Genomic DNA, 22475 nt, shown 5'->3' with positions numbered 1-22475 from the left:
AAAGGAAGGAGATTCCACCACCTCCCTAGGTAACGCATTCCAGCGCTTCACCACCCTCCTAGTGAAAACGTTTTTCCTAATATCCAACCTAAACCTCCCCCACTGCAACTTGAGATCATTACTCCTCGTTCTGTCATCTGCTACCACTGAGAACAGTCTAGATCCATTCTCTTTGGAACCTCCTTTCAGGTAGTTGAAAGCAGCTATCAAATCCCCCCTCATTCTTCTCTTCTGCAGACTAAACAATCCCAGTTCCTGCAGCCTCTCCTCATAAGTTGTGTTCCAGTCCCCTAATCATTTTTGTTGCCCTTGGCTGGACGCTTTCTAATTTTTCCACATCCTTCTTGAAGTGTGGGGCCCAAAACTGGACACAGTACTCCAGATGAGGCCTCACCAATGTCGAATATTAAAGAACTTCTTGCTCTGTCGGATATGTCAAGTGATTGCATATGAATTAAAAAAAACAGAGCAACTGTAATAAGTAGAAGTCAATGTATTAAGGGGGGGACTTTCAAAGTTCTCTGAAGATTGAGGAGCATAAGTCCCAATGAAAGTCAGTGGGATTTGTACTCTTAAGTCGTTCAGGTGCTTTTGAAAATTGCATCCTACATGCTTGCACAGGCAATCTGGGGTGCATTCCATAATACCTGAATTCTTAGACATATGTCTTATTGCAAGTGGGTTTAGCTGCACTTTTTGAAGCCTGCCTGTTCTCTAGGTAGCTAATTGCAGAGTATTGTAGATTCAAATGCTAGTTCATGTGGTATACTAAATCATTAAATTAGTCAGCATGCAGGTTATAGATTGTCCAGTATTCTGATATACTTGTTTCTCTGTGATAAGAAAGTGGTTCCGGATGAGGTTGTCTTATTGTGACGAGGACTGTATTGCTGTTAGCCCAATTGCTTTACAATGCAACTGCCTCATTTGCTTCACACACACATGCATGAGGAAGCTTCTGGTGAAATATTCCATAAACCTGATTATAAATTTCTACAAAATTGCTTTCACCATTGTAAAACTGTGATCGCCAATGACCTTAAATCATACTAAAACTTGAACTGTTTTGAAAGCACGCCTCTGTATTATAAAAAGAAAAGGAGTACTTGTGGCACCTTAGAGACTAACAAATTTATTTGAGCATAAGCTTTTGTTAGTCTCTAAGGTGCCACAAATACTCCTTTTGTTTTTGCGAATACAGGCTAAAACAGCTGCTACTCTGAACTCTGTATTAAAGTTAACTGCCACCGTTTTTTATGTCTCGTTGTATAATTGGCTTTTCAAATAATTACTTAATCATGTTTATGTAAACATCTGCTGGAATATAAGTTCCAAACAAATACATGTGTTGACATTACTAAATATTTGATGCAGTGGTAATGAAACCATAGCTTAAGGTTGTATCAGAGAATTGGGTTTAACAGGAGAAAAGAATGGAAATAATGTTAATGCTTAACATCAGGAAAAAACAAAATAGCATAGTTAAAATTTGTGTGAGGAACATACTCAGATATTTTGGAAATAGAGATGGCTTTTGAAATGGGACCCTACTGAATGGCTTATTTCAGAACCCTTTGTAAAGAGTATACATGGAAATTCTATACGGTATTTCAGGTGTAAATTATAATATATCTGTTACAGAGCTTTGTATAACTTCCTGTTTTGGAATTTGAGTAAAGATTATATTTCAGAACTGACTTGTACTGTGCCAATCTGAGGGCATCTCATTAACCATATCATAGCTTTTGATATCTAGCAATTTACCTGTCTTCGTGGCAGTGGGTTTGTCCAATTACAGCAGCTCTATTTACACAAATATCAATATTGGGTTTCTGACCTGGAGCCATAAAATTATAGAAATGGCAGGCTGGAAGGGACCTCGAGAGGTCATCTAGTCCAGTCCCCTGCGCAGGACCAAGAATACCGAGACCATCTCTGACATTTGTTTTCAGGAGACCTTGTTAAAAGTTCTATTTTTAAGAAAACAAAAAGAAAACCATACCTTAAAAGAGTGAATTCTACTTTTAACTTATTTCCTTGTGTCTTTAAGGCTGCATGGTAGCCTATGAAGGCTTGGGTGTTTGTAGAAGGAGAATAGTAAATTAAGAGTTGCTAAGTTTTATACTGGGATAGGCAGAGAAACAGAAGTGTTGCTGTTGACTTTAATTGTTTGATTCCTAGTGCATGAGGAAAATATTGAAGGAGAGCTGAGCAACCTTAACTGTGCAAATTGATTTATTAAGTGCCCATCTGTTGATCTGGATTTTCGAAATGATTGATCTTCTGGTCTAACCCCAGTTGTCAGATCTAACAGATAACTACCCACTCCCCACCAGCAATCAACAAGGGGCTGTTTGTGTACTCTAGATCCCCCAGCCACCTCTCCCTAAACTCCAGAGAAGAGATGGGCTTTGCAGCATATCCAGTTGGTTTTCAGCAGACCCAACTGCTGGATCCCACGTGTTTCTAAGCCCCCTGGCTCTGGGTAGTGTCATCTGGTCACTGTTCTGAGCTCTGGGTCTCTTGGGCGCACTCCCATGAGCAAATCCTGCATCTATACCCCTTTCCTGGGTTGTGGGGATCCTGATAAGAAATGGCGCTCACAAAGCAAGATGGTGTTCTCAGTTTGGCGCACACATTCTTCCAGCCTCTCTGAGGCCTTCGGAGAGTGCCTCAGCTGCAACCAGTGTCCTTTTAAAATGAGTGCTCTGACTATACTGATCACAGCTATGGGATAGCAGAGTGGTCTCTACAGTGGCCAGGTCTCAAACCTGTGTCATAGATTAAAGCCAATCCCTTTATGTGCCACTTGGAAATAATAGCTTGCGGAGCCCTGGGGGTGTGCACAGTTGGCATGAAGTATGGCTTAAATGGACAAATGCATTCTGCACCATCTTCAGTTTCTGGGTGTTCTCCACTTCCAGGCAGAGTGCAGTGAAGTTAGCTAGTCTCAAAGAACTAAAGGAAGGGATAAATGTGTCACTGGGTTTTTCCCATCTGAGGGAAGGTACTACTGCAGAACAGTGACTTGGATACTTTCAGTAGCAGCTTTGGATCTATGGCAACCCCTGAACGATCAGTCTGTATCACATATGGCCAGGGGTAGGTCTTCTGGCCTGGGGGCTAGTATAATCATTGCCAGGTCCTATGACGGCTTTCCCATCCCACCAGTGCTTCCTCGGGTCTATCTGGGGCTTGGATGAGGTGCTGTCCAATCTCCTTTTCACTTCAAGTCTTCCCCTTTTTAATCCAAACTATTTTACTACATCAACTGTAGTCAAAATCAAAGAGATGAAGAGGCAGGACTTCCCTCGTGTCTGTGCAGACAATTCTCTGATCTTTGGAAAAAATGTAAATGGGTATTTGAGATTTGTATTTAACTGTGTCAAATGTTTGATGTGGATACAAAAAGACATTTTAAAACCTAACCATGGAGCAACATAAACCATTTTTAATTAAAGTCTGTCGTCCTCTTTACAGGACAGTGTGAAAGTGCTACGGCTGACGTTGCAGAATGACCTTCCAGGCGAGAGACGTGATCAGGTGAAACAAAAGGTGTGTGTTCCAGGCATGAACATACTGCTGTATGTAGGAACTGCTAATTTTATGTACCATGTTTTGAATTTTATCAGCAGACTCCACGCTAAGGGCTGTTTAAAAACCAGTGATTTTAAAACGAGTAGAAATTTCTTCTCTTCTGGCTTATATGTAAAAGCTGTTGTTCACAATAACTTTTTGGAGGGGAGAGAACTTTGTAAAGGATCGTAGTCAAACTGTGCTATGCTTGATATGCTAGAGAGAACTTCATTTCCTGAGCTGCATAAGCATTTTCTCATTGCAAATCGCTTAAAGGAGCATCCTTTAATTACTGTAGCTCCTAGGGGCCCCTGTCATGTAGAAGGGTCCCATTGTGCAGGGGCTGTATAAACACAGAACTAAAAAACAGTCCCTGTCCCACAGGGTCCAGACTGCATTTTACACAGCATTCCTCTAATAAAGTGCTTGATGCTGATCTGACTAGAAAGCTGTCTGTGCCAGGTCCAGACAAGCTATGCAAACAAATCATCTCAATATCTAAATGTCTTACTACATTGTCTCTTGCAGCCTGTTGGAAGGGCCTTTGCTATGGTGGCCAACAGATCAAGTAATGGCCATTCACTGGCTTCAGAATGCATCAAATCCAGCGATGGTCACGAGGAGATCATCAAGGTTAGTGTTAATCATGGTTCCCAGCTGATCTGAATAATTAATTTGCACAATTAATTTAGAGGTACCTAATATGCATTAAGACTAAATTCATCTTGTTTAATTTTAGATGTAAACTAAAAATTTTGATTTGGGCTATGCAAACAAGAAATCTTAGCAAGTGTGGTTAGTGGTGTCCTTACTTGGGGAGGAGAGCATGTGGCAATGCTTGCAGAGTGGGTTTTCTTTCAGGAGCGGCCATTTTGAAATGTAGAAACCTTGCATTGTTTCAGTAAATTAACTTCAGCAGAGTTGCTGAGTAACTTTCCCAGGTTTAATGGAATTAACTTGTTTAAACTGGAACTCTTAAAAACTCGAAACAAAAATGGCATCTGAGGAATGTTTAGTCTCCACACCCTGGGAATCCTAAGGGAGAGCTTAGAGAAATAAACAAATGCTTTAAAACCATCCAAATGTAAAACCAGGCAGTGAATAAAAATTAGTTGGAAAGAGGAGGAAAAACTGATGGCAATAACCATCATTAACTACTTTATTGAAAAGGTCAAGCTAGAGGCTGAAGTTTTCAAAGCCAGTTAAAATTAATGGGAATTGGGTGTCCAAATCTCAGCTACAATGTCCTGATGAAAGGAGGACTAGAGGTAGAAAAGGAATCTGGAAGATCTTAGAGGGCTTTGAGAGCTCAATGCTTCATTGTACCTGACTCTGTGACTGTAACCATTCTGGTTTGTATCTTCTGCAACTGAACAGCTGTTTCATTGGGTATTTCTTTCTGATTCAGGTTTACTTGAAAGCAAGAGCTGAGGACAAGGTGAAGCATGAACAGAATGTCAGTCAGCTGAAAAGCGAAGTTCGTTACATTCAAGAGGTGGCTTTTTGGTTTCAGAATTAACGTACAATATGTTGTTGACTTAACCCAACCAAAGTCTGAATTCTCACAGCTGCAAGACTGAGGCCATGTCTTCACTCGTACTTATGTCAGCAAAACTTTTGTTGCCCAGGGGTGTGAAAAAAGCCCCACACACCTGAGGGACATAAATTTTGCCAGCATAAGAGCTCGTGTGCACAGGGCTCTGTGTGTGTGTGGGGGTGGGGTGGAGAGACGCTCTCCTGCCAACACAGCTACGCTGCTTGTTGAGTTGGTTTTATTACGTTGACCAGAGAGCTCTCTCCTGTCGGCATAACATGGCTGCACAGGCGCGTTTGTAAGTGTAGACATGGCCTGACACTGCCACAGTGCCGAGGCATTTTGCAGTGCTGCACTGGGAAAAGTGCAAGTCAGCAGTGTGAGAACTGCATGATTTTTGCCTAGGCTTTCCCCAGCCACACCCAGGCGTGGCACCAGAGCTGCCTCTTAAAAGGCAGTTTTGCCTAAGGAAATCTGATGTCTGACACTTCAAGGGTTAACGTTTCCCTGTCCAGTTGGCAGCAGTGATGGGACTGGACCTTTGTGGGGTTGGGGGTGGGAAATAGCTGGTTGCTATTTAAACCATTTCCATATTTTGCAATAGTGGGGTCTAGGCTGGTCTGTCTCTGGCTTGGCTTTTAAATAAACTTAAATGTGTCCATAATTTTCTATTGTGGGGGCTTCTTGCACTTTCCTCTGTGGGAGATGGGATACTGGGTTAGAGAGCCCAACATCTGAGTGACTAGGACAGTTCGTATGCCTCCATTCTATATTATCCTTCTGAATCCTGGCCTCCAGCTTCTGAGTCAAAATGCATTTCCCCTAAAAAATAAAAATAGTTCGTTCTGTCTCCTCACTGCAGTAATCGCACTACAGACCTGGTCGGACTAATTGAAAACTAGTTGAAAAGCACAAAGGCTTTAACAATTCCTGCTGTTAGGGCAGTGGGCCCCAATTTTTGGGGTGTGCCGCCCCTGGGGGGCATGGAGGGGTGTCCGGGAGGTGTGGCAGAGCCCAGGCCAGCCCCCTTGGGGGCGTAGGGAGGAAGTGCTACCACCAGCCTCTGGCTGCGGCTCCATCCATGGCCATGCCCCCGCTCTCAGCCATGGCTCCACTCCTGGCTCGTGTCGGGGGGGGGGGGGGCACATTCCATGACTGGTAAGGGTGGGCGCGAGAGGAAAAGTTTGGACGCTGCTGTGTTAGAGCCACTGAAATTTATCTCTAAGCCATCAAGATGCTTTAATCTTTATATGCATGTGCTAAGTCTCTGGGATTTCCATTTTATTAACCGCTCTTCACTTGTTACAGTGAGTTCTCATTGGGTGTGTATTGGTCAGGGTGTCCCCCACTTCCAGCTGGATGTATACTTGGTGTAAGTGCCCGTCATGGCAATGGTGTGACTTAGGCCTTATTCAACACGCATGGTGTAGTGCTTTAACTCTTATCTGTATGGGAAGGGGAATAAGCTGTACCAGCAGAATGAGGAAGGATCTACGGGTACTTGCCTAAGATGTGGGAGCACCTGCATTTAATTCCCTACTCTTTCAAGGACTTCCTGTGTGATCTTAAAGTCCTTTTGCCAATCGGTGCCTCAGTTCCCCATCTGTTAAATGGGGCTGATAATGCTGCCCTACCTAATAGGGGAGTTGAAGATAAATACATTAAAAGACTGAAGCGTTTTGAGATCTGCTGATGAAAACGGCTATAGGAGAAATAAGCACAGAACTGTGTTTGCACTAGGGCTTGTCCTGATATAAGTAGATCAATAAATAAATGCACCCCGAACAGACGTTGTTACACCCATACCGAAACTGTATAGAAGAAGCCTTTTACCTCAAACCAGTTGAAGCCGCTCTTGTGCTTTATAAGAACCTTGGATCCGTGACTGGTGTCATTGAGATAGAATGTGCCACGTAGCATAGTCAGACCTGCTGTATGATCTTGGCTCTTCTGTGTCTCAGATTTCTCCTCTAAAGTGAGTCACTACATACCTCACAGAGGGGGTTGAGAGCTTTAAAGCTAGAAAAGTGTCTGATGATCCTTGTATGAAAAGTGCTTATAGATGCAGAAAGTACATGCTGAAATATCAGCATTTCAGCCTTGGTGTCACTATTGCTGGAAGAGTGACCCTGTAAAAATTACCGGATTCATTTTCTCTAGTGACTAATTCTGTATCACAGGTGCAAGTCAAGACTGTACTTGTCAGTAAACTGCCATATGGCTGAAGACACATGGGCTTAGATGTATGGAATAACAAGAATCTGTTAGGTACTTCTGTTTGTTGTAGTTTTCAAAGTACTCTTGCAAAGAAAATTAAACAATAGTGAAAAATCAGCATACATATTGGGACGTCCCTCTTCTGTCCTTTACACTTTAACAAGGATAGTAAGACACTTGTAGTCAGTGCTGCTTGCTGGCGAATATCCAGTAAAATCAGGGACTTTTGTGGCACGTTGGTACAAGACAAACACCTCTGCTTGCTTGTTTGGCCTCAAACACTGGCATGTAATGAATTTACACCCTGTTTTGGGGACCTATTACATGTGCATTTGATGTATATTGAAAAGAATAATTGACACTGTTGTCCACACAGACAAAGCTAAATTGACTTGCATTTACCAGGCTAGAAGTTCTTTGAAGATGCTGCGGGAAGATATAAGTAGTAAACTTGAGAGCAGACAAGGAGCTAAGACTAACCTGCAATGTGCAAAGGTAACAGGAACATTTCTTCAGTCAACTTGCAGTGGCACTTGCTTTCCTGAGGAAAGATGTGCCACATTTGGATTAAAAATAACAGCAAAGTGTGGCCTAGAAATAAAATCCTCTTGGGTGATTAAAAGCCTGTTCGAAGACCTTCTTTGGAGGAAGAACTGAGAAATATGCAGAAGCAAACGAGAAAGATTCAGCAAGCTAAATGCATTGGCTGTTCAAATGCACTAGTGCACTTTTTCTTTGTAAACCTATTACAAAGAATACATTCCTTTTTTTTAAAGCTGTTACAGCAATACAAAGATTTAAAGCTGATGGAAGTGTTCTGTCTGTAACATCTAAGCCTAGTTTTGAGGGAGGATCACAGTTCTTGATTTTTAAATTTTTTTAATAGGTAATGTTCGAAAACCAGAATGGAATATGGCGATACGCTGATGGCTTGCATAGGAACTCCTTGGAGGATCAGGTATGGAACCAAAAAAAGGGAAACTGTATTTTGAGCAGTTAGATTTGGTTTCTTTTTAAATCTTCACTTCAGGGGTCACTTCAAACCTATAACTGCTCTAATGCTCTTCCTTGCATTCCAAAGCTCACTGCTGCTGTTCTGGCCGTATCTGGGTTTGGTTAGAAGTCAGGTCTGATTTTCACATGCATTTAAACCAGCTGCTCTAGTAACGAGCTCACCTTCTTTTTAAATCTCTGCAAGCACAAGGCTCCTTTTCACACAAGTCTCTTGGATGCAGGGATAATGAAGGAGTCCATCTTATCTGAAAGTGAGTGCAATTTGCAGAAAATTGAGCAATATACAGCATCTCATCCTGTCTCTGCAGTAAGGGCATTCCATGCTACAGAGCGGCACCATGCAATGCTGCAGCCCTTTTGCCAATAGTTTAAAAGCCATAACTGAGGGGAGCAGGATTCAGTAATCGGTCAGTGTTTAAGCTGTCATGACTTCGTTCACTTGATGGTTTTGAGATACCTAAGGGTGGCTTATGACAGCATCCTAGAAACACCATGTGGGGGGCTGAAAGGAGACCTAAGAAAGTCACATGCAATTTTTTTTCTTTTATGGGCCCCCAGGCACCTGACTCAGTGTAGAATTTGAGAACTTGTTCTCTTACTTGCCTAAATCAAACTTTACCGCAACTTCTGCAGCCTTTTATGTATTTACTTTTGTAACCTATTGGTCAAAAGTATTGGCTCCTCCACATGCAGAGAAAAAGAATGTGTCTGTTCTGGTAGTGTCCAGCTTGAGACCAATAAAGCTTCCATGCTGTGTTTGCAGGAGGATGATGATTCAGGAGAAGACATAGAAAAAATTCGTGAGACAGCAAAGAGATTGTTCACGAAACTGCAGGAGGCTGAGAAGCGGCATCAGTCCGACAAGACCGCGTTTGAGGTGAATACACAGCAGTGTTGAACTGCTGAAAGATCTTGACCTTTGTCTGAATGAGGGGCTAGCTTCAAGTGCATGCTGCTACGTAGCTTTCAGAGCTCTCTGAAACGGTCCAGCCCCGTCCTTCTGGAGCTGATACAAGCTGTGTTGGAAAGCAGAATGGGAGGGTGTGATATGGATTAAAGGTTATAACTCAGGGGTAGGCAACCTAGGGCACACATGCCGAAGGCAGCATGTGAGCTGATTTTCAGTTGCACTCCCACTGCCCGGGTCCTGGCCACTGGTCCGGGGGCTCTGCATTTTAATTTAATTTTAAATGAAGTTTCTTAAACATTTAAAAAATCTTACTTACTTTACATACAACAATAGTTTAGTTATATGTTAGACTTATGGAAAGAGACCTTCTTAAAAACGTTAAAATGTATTAGTGGCACGCAAAACCTTAAATTAGAGTGACTAAATGGAGACTTGGCACACCACTTCTGAAAAGTTGCCGACCCCTGTTGTAAATCATGAATCTGTCAACCATCAATTCCCATTTTTTTTCCCCAGACAATCAGAGCTACATTGCCCTTTCTTGATAGCAACACTCAAACTTGTTTTGGGTTTGTACAGCGCCTAGCACAATGAGGCCCTGATCCCTGACTGGGGCTCCTGGTTGAAAGCACAATACAAAAAATACATCATAATTGAAACCAGTTTGGGGTTGTGCTGGCCTGCGTGGTTGGGGGACACTTCTGAAGAGCTGCGGTTCAGGCAGTTTTGAAACCCAGAGAGTAAATGGACTTAAGTAGCTTTTAACAATGATTGATTAAAAAAAAATTCTGGCTAGTTCATGCCAGCCAGCACAACCAGCCTCTTCCCTCTGTGAGGTTGAAAGGTCAAGTTGAGCACGGGGGTTGCCATTAGTCTTAACTAAATATGTACAATCTGTAAACTGTAAGTAAACACATTGCATTGAAATTTTCACAAACTGGTTTTGATTTATACAATGACTGTTTCCAGGTAATGTTAGTTAAAAGGTAAAATCATAATGACTTTAGTGGGTGGTGGCAAAGCACTTGCTAAGACAAGTGACACTTTGGCCATTTTCCTTAGTCTCCTCCAATTTCTGTTTATCCTGTTAATTACGTGTAGGACATCCTAGTGCTCATGACAAGCATACGAGTATCTTGCGTACGGCAGTGAATTGCCTAGATAGCTCGGATGGTGAAGCATCAGATTTTTAATCTGAGGGCCCAGGGTTCAAGTCCTTGTTCTGGTGGTAGGATGCTTGTGTTATGCAAGAGGTCAGACTAGATGATCACACTAGTCCCTTCTGGCCTTAGAACAAACTGTGAATGAGGGAAGTATTATCTCCATTTTATGGATGGGGAAAGGTGGGGTACAGAGACGAAGTGTCTTGAACAGAGTCACATAGGGAGTCTGAAGCAGAGCCAAGGATTGAGCCCGGCCAGATCTGCTGAATTGTCCAGTGCCTTCTCCACAACACAATCCTTCCTCTGAGAGATGTTTAGCTTGTTACATCAAGATCACAAGATGTCTTGGTGGTGAAGGGATGTGGCACAAACTGGGCAGCTGGGACCCCACCATGTTTTCATATCAAGTAACTTATTAAATGGAAACGTGGGTTTCTGAGGTGGCAGCTGAATTCATACTCACTCAGCTGTGACAATTTACACGCTGCTTTAGAGATATAAGCAGGTTTTGCAGTGCAAGTAACTTCAAATGACAGCTCCTGTGTGCTAGGTGGTGCGGACGCAGCAGGATCTCTCTCTTGCTTCTTTCCCCAGCACTGGGGATTAATGGTCCCCTTTCTTTAGGGAAAAACTGTGGCTTTGTCATGTTGGCATAGTGTATATGGAGACTGCATTAAATGTAATGAGCTCCTGGGGTGGAGGGGAGTCCATGTTTGGGGATAACCTCAGGTTTTAGTTCCATTGTGTCAATGGTTCCAGGCTCCATTTCCTTTCTTGGATCTTGAGTGAATTGTTGTCTAAGAGAAATCCCTTTAGCCCTAAAATGGCTGGAAAAGGCAATGCTATTACCCTGTATGTGTGCTCCTAGAGGGAGGCCCTGCAGAGATCTGCTTGTTCCCCTCCTCTCCAAAGCAGGGATGTGTGTTTGGGTGACTAAGAGCTAACGTAACTAACTGGTGGGGAAGCACAGGTGGAGTACCTAGGTCGATCTAAATTTTAAGTGCAGACTAGGGCTCTGCTGCTTCCTGGAGAGAGTTTGGGGGTGGTGGGAGTTGCAGAAATGTATTGAGTTTGGGGCACTCCTGACACAAACCCCAGGGATTGGAAATCTGTGCATGATTCCGGAGATCTGCTGTACTAGTTATCTGACAAATAATTTTCCTGTTTAAATGGATGTTGTATAGATGCTAATCAGTTGGTTTGGCGGCTAAACCTTCTGGACAAGCCTGGGAGGTTGGTGGGTGTGAGAAGAGAGAATCCTTCTCTACAGAACAACAGAAGCATCTAATGCTCAGCCCACAAGTCTGGGAGCCAGGAGCTCCTGAGTTCTAGTTCCGGTTCTTTCGCTGACTCCTGGGCTAGGGGATGTCATGCAAGCTGAGGGCTGGTCTCCACTGGGATCTTACATTGACAAAACTACCTCTTTGAGGGTGTGAAAAATTCATACCCCTGAGTGATGTAGTTAAGCCAACCAGTGTAGACCAAGGTAGGTTGACAGAAGAACTCTACTGTTGCCTGAGCTGCCACCTCTCCGGGAGGTGGAGTGTCTATGCTGACAGAAGAACCGCTCTGGTTGTAGATGGTGTACACTGTAGATGGTGTCTACACAGAAGCCCTACTGCAGCACAGCTGTGCTGTTGTAGTGGTTCAAGTGTAGACATACCCTGAGTGTGTTCATCTGAAACAAGATGGAAAACGCCCATAACTCGCATGCCTGAATGATGAGTTTTCTGGCATTTATGATGCACTTTTGTCTTCATTGCCCTAGGATTTATGCATCAGTTAGCCTGAAGTGCTTTGAAGACAAAGCGTTGTAATCGTTCCTTCTCTCCAGCACTTTGGGCTGTTTGGCTTCCTTCAGCAAAATACACCTGCTGAGACTAAAAATGCCATCATGTCTTTAAAATGCAGTCACTGAGTGGGGCCTTCTCATTGTCTTTGTTGACTGTTTGAGGATCAGAAACATCTTTCTTTTGTGTCCTGTGGCAGATGACAACCTCTCAATACCAGAAAGAAATAGAGCAAACCAGTGCAGCTCTGAAGAAGGCTGAGGAGGGCATGATGGAGAAGGAAGTGAAGCTGGAGGAAGTGCAGAGGCTCATGTCAGGGATGGAGAAGGTACTGCTTAGAGATCAACATGGGACCTGCTTAATGGTCTAGTGGCTGGACCACTCTGTCTGCAAAGGGTGATGGGTTTAGTGCTTGCAACATGTAAGGTGCGGGATGTTGATCAGTTCCAGAGCAATGCTGCTGTAGCACAAGTGTCTCCCCTACAGCAGAAAGCGTGCCAGCTGTCTGCCGGTTGCCATTTGTTGGTGGCTTCTGGGTAACCTGTTCCAGGGGATGGGTGTCCATGTAATAACTACCTGCACAGCTGGCACCTGTATTGGCATCCTCAGGAGAGGGGCTAAGGTGTCAACAAGCCCTGGAGACTGAGCTCCCCTACTGGGGGCTTTGCCTAGGGCAGGGGTGAAGCACAGTGGTAGAGCGCAGTGTGGGGGAGACTTGCACTGCTGCTGCCCCGTCCTGTAAAGGGAATGGAGAATTTCTTTCTTTCTTGTCTCCTTTCACAAACATTAAATTTCCATGAGATACAGACTGTAGGGTCACCATCTCTGCTGACAACCAAGGCTGCCTCCTAGGACTGCCCAGTGCTACAGATCCACATAGCCTGATCCTTTGCCTCTGCCCTGAAATAGAGGCCAGAGCATCTGTTGTAACTTGTCCTCTGATCTGTTGCAGGAACATCAGAGTTTGCTGCTGAAGATGAAAGAAGGTGAAGCAGAGCTGGAGAAACTGAGAAGCCTGCAAAATGACAAGCTCGCCGAACAGGATAGGTGAGACTCAGCCTTGGGCAGGGATGCTGAGACTCCTTCTAGGCAGTCATCAATTTGGGAGAGAGCCTGGGAGGCTGTCAGCTCGCTGGGGCATGACTTTGCATTCTTGTGAAGGGCGGGTGTAGCTGCTTGCCAAATGTCAGGGTTTTTTCAAGAAGATGAGTAATCCGCCTGTTCCTACTGCAGGCTGCTGTGCCCCAAAAACCTTCCCTATAATTTGAGCACTGTCCTCATGTGGCCTTGTTAGAAAAAAGATCTCCCACATCCAAAACCTGACCACATCAGTCCATTCTCAGATACCTCCACTAGCTTCCTGTTTGCTCCAGGATCCAAATGGTAAACTGAGACCTTGTCTTTCTCTGCTCCACTCAGTCTTCGCTACTGTTGGCGCATCTGCAGTCCAGAGCAGCTGTCTAGCTCCATGAATCATCATCTGATAAAACCCCATCTCTCTTACTTTCTCTACCTATTACTGCTCCTTTTCTGCCAAGTGGCTGGGGTTCATGCATGTGTACAGGAGACACTACCCATAACTGACCGTCCATGGCAGAATAAACACCGCTCTGGGGAGGTGGTGAGATGTCTGTGGTGAAACGCTCAGTCTCGTATTCCTCTGCTAATCGGGGGAGGCTAAATGGCTCTTTCTGACTCACTCGTATGTCTCTTTCCTAGGTCGGCCAAACTGGAGAAAGAAGTTGCCACCTTGCGGGAGAAGATACACCATCTCGATGACATGCTGAAGAGTCAGCAGCGCAAAGTCCGGCAGATGATTGAGCAGGTGGGTGCGCCTTGCTGGGGCTAGGAAACATATTGGTGCTGGCAGGCAGTGTCTTCCCCCCACCTGTGTGTGTGCAATGCTGAGCACAGTGGGGCTCTGGTCCATGATTAGGGCTCCTGGAGCTACAGGAATGCAAATAATACAAAAGATGCTGAGTTTGCAGAATCTGCGCTGAGGGGCGTAAAGCTATTTTTAGACCCTCTTTAAGGGAAGAAGGCAATGTTTCCTTTTGGGTGTGAGGAGGAAAAGGGACCAAGGCAGTGAAAAGTGTGCCAAGTCTCTCCTGTCTGAGTTAGCATGAGCCGAATGCCACACAGAGCCTTTTAGCCTGGCTCTGATCATCTGCTAGAGGGAGTTGTTTGAAAATATCACCATGCACTTTCCATCCCGGTGCCCTCCAAAGTGATGACGGTCCCCGAGGGACCCAGGTGTGAAAGGTCTGATCTTCTGAAGGAATGGTTGCGACGATGGGAATCGGACCATAGTGCCCATCAAGACTAGTTACTTGGGAATAAAATGAGTTGCTCTCCTGTATACCAGCAGTGAATTTGGCCCATTGTCTGTAGTGGGGCCCATCAATGAATCTCTGGGAATGAAATAGTTAATTCTAGACTGTCCACAAGTTCTGAACTCTCTTGCCCAGAACGTAGAGTTCCTTTTCCCTGATCCAAAGTTACAGAAAACCTGTACGGTATGTTATTTTTTGGTAAAGGCTCCTCGTTTTATTATGCTTTCCAGATACCTTGTCTAGTGTAGGCATGTCTGAGATTTCTTTAGTCATCTTGATTAACTTTTTCCTTTACAGCTTCAGAATTCCAAAACAGTGATTCATGCGAAGGATGTGATTATTCAGGAGCTCAAAGAGAGAGTTGCCTATTTGGAAGCTGAGGTATGTTTGTTAGTTTCCTTAGATTGGCTGAGCTGCCTTTCTAGGAGTTGTTTTTTCAAAGTGCATGTTGAGGGGTGATAAAGCCTGCTTTAACTGATCAGAGCTTTCCCATTTAACTGATACGAGCTAACCTCTCAAACTTTAAATGCCAGTGAAATGTCACCTGTGATTATTTTGCAAGTCACTTTGAAGTTTGGAACAACTAACTGGAATGTATGGAATGAACTTTGCTTTTTCTTCGAAAGCACTGAAGGCCACCCAGGCGGGGTGATAGAGAAGCTAGCAAAGCCTGAGCATGCAGTGTGCCCGCTGCACAAGCAAGGACAGGTCATGCTTGGGTTGAAGTCTGTAGGTTTAGATGGTTTCTGCTGAGCCACTTTCTTACACTATATTGTCTCTCTCGTAGTGAAGCTGCGTTACTGCAGCAGACACCACTCCAGTCTAGTCCATGATCTCATAAAGCGTGCTTCCGTAGCCATGAAGCTTTTATTTTGGTGGCATGTATGGGCCAGATAGTAACATTGCAAATTGCAAAGCAGCGCTTCGGGGTCCTTGATACTGGAATGCAAATGCATCTCCTTTTTTGGCTAAAATTGAGCCTGTGCTGGCAGCTGTTAACCATTCTCTTCCGTTCATGGTGCCTTGGCATTTTGCTAATCAGCAGAGGGGGATGGGGCAGTGAGTGCATGTCACCCCTTTTCCTGAACCTGAAGGCAGAAAACTGAAATGGTGTAACTGCAGCCAGCTGTCTATTTGATACTTTGCTTTAATCTAAAATCCAAGTTAAAGTCCTGTTTAATCCCATATGTTCTTGTAGAACTGCCAAGCTAATGAAACCTTGACTGGGGGGCGGCACAGGGGCATGAGCTCTGTTTGGATCATAAGTGTCAAAGCACAATGTTGGCTGCAGTTTGCACGTAGGAAGGTGAATTAGATGAAAGCCGCAAGAAATTAATCTGCCCCTGACTCCTCTTTGGGCCCCTAATTAACGTGCAGTCTGCTCAAAGATGGGTTGACCTCAGGCCCTTAGTGCAAGGAGTAAAACTTGTCTATTGTTTATCCAGCATTGTGTCATGTGGTCTTCCGATGCAATGGGTTAATGTAGCACAGGGGTTCCCAAATTGTGGTGCACATTTCACGTACCACTGGTGATCTTGATGTTCCCCCAGCGCTATTCACAACTATTTTTTAGGAAAGTGGCAAACTGATAACGCATGGGAATTGCTGACCTAGCACTCTGTTCACTGGGTGGTAGCTTAATCAACTCCACGCCACCGCTTTGGCCTTTCTCTCCAGACTGACCTGAAACTCTTGGTCTGGTCTGTGTTTCAGAATCTGGAGATGCACGATCGTATTGAGCACCTGATCGAGAAGCAAACCAACCCTGGCAGCCATAGCACCAGAGCTCGCTCAAAATCTGAGTATGTGAGCAGGTAAGCAGGGAGCCGCATTGACCTGTGGAGGAAGACCAAGACCAGGTTTTGTGGTGTTCAGCTCCAAGCTGCTTCTTCTACAGGGACGTGTGAGCTAAGCTCTGGCCTGGGAGGCAGGAGGTTTGGGTTCTAATCCTGTCACTGCCTCAGTGTTTGCCTTGAACCAAGTCATTTTTTTCACTCTGCCTCAATGTTCCCATTTGTAAAATGGGGAGATACCTTTTTGTGGGAGTGCTTGTGAAGCTTGATTCACTGTTAAGCACCAAGACCCCTGATGGAAGGCACTGGCAAGGGGCAAAGCAACTGTATCCTTCTGCCTCGGTTTCCCTGTCTGTAAAGGGGGTACAAGACTTGTCAACCTTAGTGCATAGATATTTGGAAGATGATCAGAGATTGATGCGGGGAGGCATATAATAACCCAGATAGATCTGGGGGCGGGGGCGGGGGGGGACGTAAAGAACCCAGGTTTGATAGGCATGCATTATAATTTGAGTTATAGCTCCAATGCATATAGTTGATTACGTGCCTCAGTGCTTTCCTTTTTTTGCTTTGTAGTAAAAGGTCGGCGAAGCCCCTTGGACCCAAGCCCCTCCCTCTCATCAGAGTACTGGAAACATGAGCTCTCCTGGGCACGGATTCTGAACTGAAGAAACTCACCATTTGCTACTGCCACCCCCTGTGCTCGCTGGACAAATGGAGGGCAATGCCTCCAGAGAACTGTAGTGCTTTAAGGGCTAAGCTGTCTCCTGGAGGGGACTGGCAGAGCAGCAAGGCCTACTGAACTGACCTTTCCATACTGCTGTCCCAAGGGGCTTCCAGAGTCCATCAGAAGCAAATTTGTTGAGCATGGTATCTGATGTGGTGTCTGGGGAACATCCAACCCATGTGTGTATATAACAGACAGACCCACTTGCACTCAGCCCAAGAGTTAGGCTGACTTTCCCTGATACAGTTCTTTTTACTATTTCTTCCTTTGCTTAAGCCTGGTATTGCTCTATGAGCAACTTACGATACTATAGGCCTTCTTTATGCCTCAGTGGAATCCTGCTTTTTTAAATTGCAACTAACCATGGTGGACTTAAGTTTTTAATCTTTTTTTAAAAAGATCAGCACCCAAAATCATCCTCTTGAAATCACAAAGATTCCCATGTTTCTCTCCCAAACCGCACCAAACCAGCTGACTCCAACTGATGTCCTCTTAAGGTCTGGCTCTTCCCTCCTGTGTTCACAGCGAGTGCTGCGTGTGGCTGTTCATTGGGATGCATCCAACACAAGGCTTTTCAATAGTCTGTTCCTCTGGAGCATAGAGATGAACCTCACACAGATCTGTGTAGGTATAAATGAAGAGGTTATCCAGTTCCTACTTGTATTTATTTCAGTAAATTATTAGTGTCTTCATATTAGCTTGGAAACGGGCACGAGTGCTAATGCCATAGTTTTATGTAGCATATTTAGTGCGTGCTTGTTTTCCTGATTTCAGTGGAAGATACCATCTGGTTTTTCTTCCGGGCTTGAAAGTTATTATATAACTTGTATGTGATTTGAAAAGAAGCAGTCTTCTCTTTTTTTTTTCTATATCTCTGGTAGAGGAAAGATGTCAGCATATGACACCTGTATCTCTATAAACTAGTGTAGACAAAGGCAGAGCCAGTCCTGTGAAAGGTACCTATCAAATAACCTCTTTAGTGCAGAAAACCATATGCCTTACATAGCCATCCAAATAATCTGTAGTGGATTGAATAAATTTATGTAAATAGTGCATATGTGCTGGGATGTATGTGGAATTTGTGTTTTTATACATTAATTATGGGAATTTGGACTCAGGCTGGATGTCAACATTTGATGCGGGTCGCTGATCAGCAGCCAGTGGGAACAGTTTTCAGACACTATTAACACCAGCATCCTGGAAGCGAATGGCTCCACGTCCCTGAGCTATTCAGTCATGTGCTGCAGCCTGCGCTGATGCATGTTTAAAGGTTTTAGACCAGTAGCCCTGGACTGCATAACTCTTGATTAGCCTACATCCAATTCTTCGCAGAGGAGAGCCACTCAGCCCCGTACAGGGGTGGAGGGGGAGGCTGTTGGGGGAGCACTGGCTGCCCTGTGTCAGAAATATTTTTTTTCCCCCCAACCAACTCTTCAGATTTCCAAGGGCTCTCGTCCCTGGGAACACCAATACAGTGCCATGGAGGAAAGTATGCATAGGTATGGAAGGGCCCAGCACAGTATGGCACGTCCCAGGCAGATATAGTGCTCAGCTGTAAAGGAAGAAGGGAAGCCTGTCAGGTGCTTACACCCTTATTGGCTTGAATGTTGACAGTTGGTGGGGATGGAGGCAGACGGTCTTTCTGTATTGGCCTAGAACAGCGAGTAGGAAAATGGAAACTCGGTATCACACAATTAGTACAAGTCACTGGCTGAAGCAGATATTGACTCCAAATAATCCTGCTGTAGTAGGAAGAGAGCCTGAGACATAAGCCCTTGTGTCAGAGGCCTGGTATGAGGCAGGACCTGCTCACATAATTTGGCAAGAACAGACCTAATATTGCAGAAATACACATTCCTAAGGAGTGCTAGTCAGAGTACTCATGCAAACACATCCCAATATTAAGGATGGTACGAAAACATTTCCCAAGGATAACAGGAACACACTGACCCCTCCTAGGAGATACGGTCAGGATGACCGTACGTAATAGAGATGTTTTAATTGAACCAATATGTACAAGGATGAGTGATAACTAGCCACATTTGGGGGAAGTAACTATGTCAGAGGGGCAGTACTAACTTGTTTGTATTAGGGTAAAAAGATGTATCTCAGAGGGAATATCTTTGTCTGGCTTAGGGAGGAGCAGAATGTCCCACTGTTCACTGAGCTGGTCCATTGTTATGGTCCATGCATGTATTAGCAGTCCAGTAGAGTCTGCGGGATACTAGTATCGTGCTTCGTCAACAATAAACCTGGCTGGGTGCCTTCGTCCCTTAACAGATCTTGTGGTCATTGGGCGGTTCGCTCGCCGTGCCAGGTGTCTGCGCAGGGCTGGGGCATTACACAGAGGGAATGCACATGCAGCCAAACATCTATCAACATCTAACCACATTGTAGCTGGATGGGGCGATGCTGGCTTTCTGCACAGATTATCAGATTTCCTGATCAAAGCCTCTTCTGAAATAAAAGTGAGTTTTCTTCTCCCTTCAAGCAAAAGACCGATAACGAATACTGAACATCAGGAATGTCACTGAATATCAGGCTTGTTTTAGGGAGAGCCCTTATGAGCCAACTTATACGGTTCTCTAACAATGATACAGTTCTTTGATTTCTAGATGTTGGCTTAAAAATCTTCTAGAAAGGATCTGATTCTCGAGGGTAACTTTTAGAGCATCCTGTTGATTTCAGCCATGTTTGTCTATATGGTTTCTGTTTAAGGGTTTGCTCCATTGTGATAGTCCAAGTTCTTACTCATTTCAGCAGATCAGGGACACCTGCACCTTTCATTTTATTTTTTCTTGGGTAGTATGTACTGTTAACTGAAGCTACCTTGAAGATGCAGTCACCGGCGCAGCTATTGATCCTGTTCTGCTGTTGCTTGTGAAATAAAACTGCTTCAGTGGGCCTAAGTACAAAACCATGGGAAGTTTGATACACCACCTACAGTACCTAGAACGTCTTTAATCTTGTAGCTGCTGAGGGCAGGGGAGCATTTCATTTTGCAGGGTTGGGGAAACAACTTCATGGACTTTTATTGTGATAAACTCCTGCGTGGTTTACCAGGATGATGGTGGTTGAATTCTTAATCTCTGTATTAAGTGAGATCCAGATTGTCTGACAGAGACTCTGGTAGTGTGTCGCTGTCCTTGGGCTGCTGAGAGTTCTGGAGCTGTCCGGACGTGCCTCGGGGTAGGGAGACTAAATGCAGTAGGGGAGGGTTGTGCACTAAGGCTCGGCAGACCCATGGATTCAACTTGCAGCTCTTGACAGCTTCCCAGTGCAACACCTGAGTTTCCCAGCTCTAAAATGATGATACTCCCTTACCCACAGGTGTGGTGAGGAGAGAGGCATCCATGTCGGTGATGTGCTCAGAGGCAATGGTGCTGTGTATGGGGGGGATGTGTGTGCTACGTACTGTGCTTTGCCAAACTCAGGGGTTCTCAACCTTGTAACCCCCTACTGTTTTTAGTGCACCAGCTTGAGCAGAGCTAATGCCTGTCGGTCTACCTGTGCTGGGAGTCGTGCACACAACTGCTGTTAGATGTACCCTGCGCATTGTCTCGAGGAGGAGCCAACCCTCCTGGTGTGCCAGGGTTGCTGTTCCCTCCCTTCCCACTCCTTGAGAGGCCAGGCAGCTCAGCAGAATTTCTTAAAGGAATCTGTGGTCACCAAGGGATCTAATTGTCTGTAGTTCTTTCTCTGATTTTTTTTTTTAATCTGAGGCAGCCGGAGGCTGGAGTCACGAACATGCAACTGGGGTGAGTGGCGGGGGTGTGGTTCACCTCGATGTGGCTCTCTCGAACGCTGACATCTCTCCGGTGAAGGGGATTTTGTTGGCCATCTTCTAAGCCGTCTCACTTGCCTACTTGAAGTCTACCAGAGCACACTGAAGCTGCTGCATTATCTACATCTAAGGATCTGTTCATTCCACCACACAGATGCTGCTAGTAATGGGGTGGAGCGTGGCAGCTTGAGGAGGTGAGGGATGATACTGTCTGCATCAGAAAGTGCTTGGAGAATTAAACCCCAAAGGCTGAGACTTTGGGCCTAATTCCTTATCTCCTTTGCGCTGTCCAGAGCTCTCTAAGAACCCCCAGTTTTAGGTCTCTTTTAATTCCCTGACCTTTAACCCCTCATTCACCTTTCTTTTGGCTGCTACTATGGAGTAACTAACCTTAAACCGCAGAGGAGTGAATACTGCACACAGCTGCCTGAGCCTGCTATGGCGTCCTTGGGTAGCTAGGAGGGATGCTGCTTGCTTTAGGTGGGCCCAGAGCCAGTATCTGGGGAGGCTGAGAGGCTGTGCTCTCAGTGTATATTGCTGCCAGAGCTGGGCCTTGCTCCATGGGGGGTCTGTCTCTCAGCCTCCCTCTCCCTCCTGATAAATCTACTGTCCCTGCCTAAACCTCACCCGTTCCAGCTTTATCCAAGTGTCCCCATGGTGCTCCATTCAGACCTCCTTCCTTTGCCTTCTGCTGGGGTTTGCCATGGGCCTAAGGCCCTGGGCAGGACTCCTGGGTTTCAATCCCTGGCTCTGCCACAGCTTCAGATTGTGATCTTGGTGCAAATTGCTTTCCTCTGCCCCAGCTTTCCTCCTCTGTACAAGAGGGAGGAGGTGGACTCGTGATGGGGGCTTTTTGCTGTCAGGCTCAATTCACTCATGGGCCCCTGGTGCGAAGGCACAGGGCTGAGGAATGGGATAGAGCTTGCAGGAATCAGGGCCTCCTTTCCTCTCCCTTTCCAAGAGTCTTGATCTCTGCTCACCTAGGCTGAAGGACTGGGTGGTGCTGTCTGCTCTGCCTCACCATCCTGTAGGCCCTGGTTTCGCAGATGGCAGGAGGCTGACCCCTGTCCGCCCACTGGGGTGACAATTCCCAGGGACGTTAGCTCCATTGTGGCTGCTGTGACATGATGAGGCAGCTGGAGTGAGTGAGTCTGAGGCCAGAGGGGAAGTGAAGGATCCCCAGGAGATCTGCATAGTGGACCGTTTCCTCACCATTGCTCACCCCCTGGAGCTATCCATTCCCTTTCCACCACCCTGCTTTCCTCCTGACCCCACACTTTCCTTCCAGGAGCCTGTCTACACTAGGGTGAAAATGCAGGATGGCTCCTGGCAGCTGTGTGGGTGGGTGGGTGGGTGGGCGGGCGGGCGGGCAGTGTTTTCAGATGTTTTTTGAGGGGCAGGGAGGGAGAGGGTTAAATCGTGTCACAGGCTGGGAGTGTAAATTGTGTTGTCCTCCTCTCCCGGTTTCCCTCTTCCTTCCTACTCCTGGCTCGCCAGACTCATGGGATGTAGCCACCCTCATCTCTGGCAACCTCCCCTGGCTCCCCTTTGAGTCCAGACTGGTCCTTGTCCTCCCCTTCATTTACTTCCACCTCTTTCCCACCCTGACACTGGCTGCCTCACCGTGCCTTGAC

The 22475-nt window shown here is 45.4% G+C and overlaps 1 protein-coding gene across 2 annotated transcripts in view; it reads left to right on the top strand.

Moving 5' to 3' along the window:
* Nucleotides 1–19334, top strand: part of TUFT1 (tuftelin 1) — a 30176-nt gene extending 10842 nt beyond the window's left edge. For both annotated transcript variants that reach the window (XM_075122867.1, XM_048828977.2), the window contains exons 2-13: nucleotides 3481–3555; nucleotides 4105–4209; nucleotides 4985–5071; nucleotides 7733–7822; nucleotides 8214–8285; nucleotides 9105–9218; nucleotides 12404–12532; nucleotides 13157–13251; nucleotides 13924–14029; nucleotides 14835–14918; nucleotides 16251–16351; nucleotides 16907–19334. In XM_075122867.1, coding sequence (XP_074978968.1) covers nucleotides 3481–3555; nucleotides 4105–4209; nucleotides 4985–5071; nucleotides 7733–7822; nucleotides 8214–8285; nucleotides 9105–9218; nucleotides 12404–12532; nucleotides 13157–13251; nucleotides 13924–14029; nucleotides 14835–14918; nucleotides 16251–16351; nucleotides 16907–16970 — 1122 coding nt within the window. In that variant the 3' untranslated portion in view covers nucleotides 16971–19334. The remainder of the gene's footprint in view (nucleotides 1–3480; nucleotides 3556–4104; nucleotides 4210–4984; nucleotides 5072–7732; nucleotides 7823–8213; nucleotides 8286–9104; nucleotides 9219–12403; nucleotides 12533–13156; nucleotides 13252–13923; nucleotides 14030–14834; nucleotides 14919–16250; nucleotides 16352–16906) is intronic.
* The last annotated feature ends 3141 nt before the right edge of the window (nucleotides 19335–22475 follow it).

This window comes from Caretta caretta, chromosome 24 (genome assembly GCF_965140235.1).
Source record: "Caretta caretta isolate rCarCar2 chromosome 24, rCarCar1.hap1, whole genome shotgun sequence".
In the NCBI taxonomy this organism is placed as follows: Eukaryota; Metazoa; Chordata; order Testudines; family Cheloniidae; genus Caretta; species Caretta caretta.
This window is presented reverse-complemented; position numbering and strand designations above follow the sequence as displayed.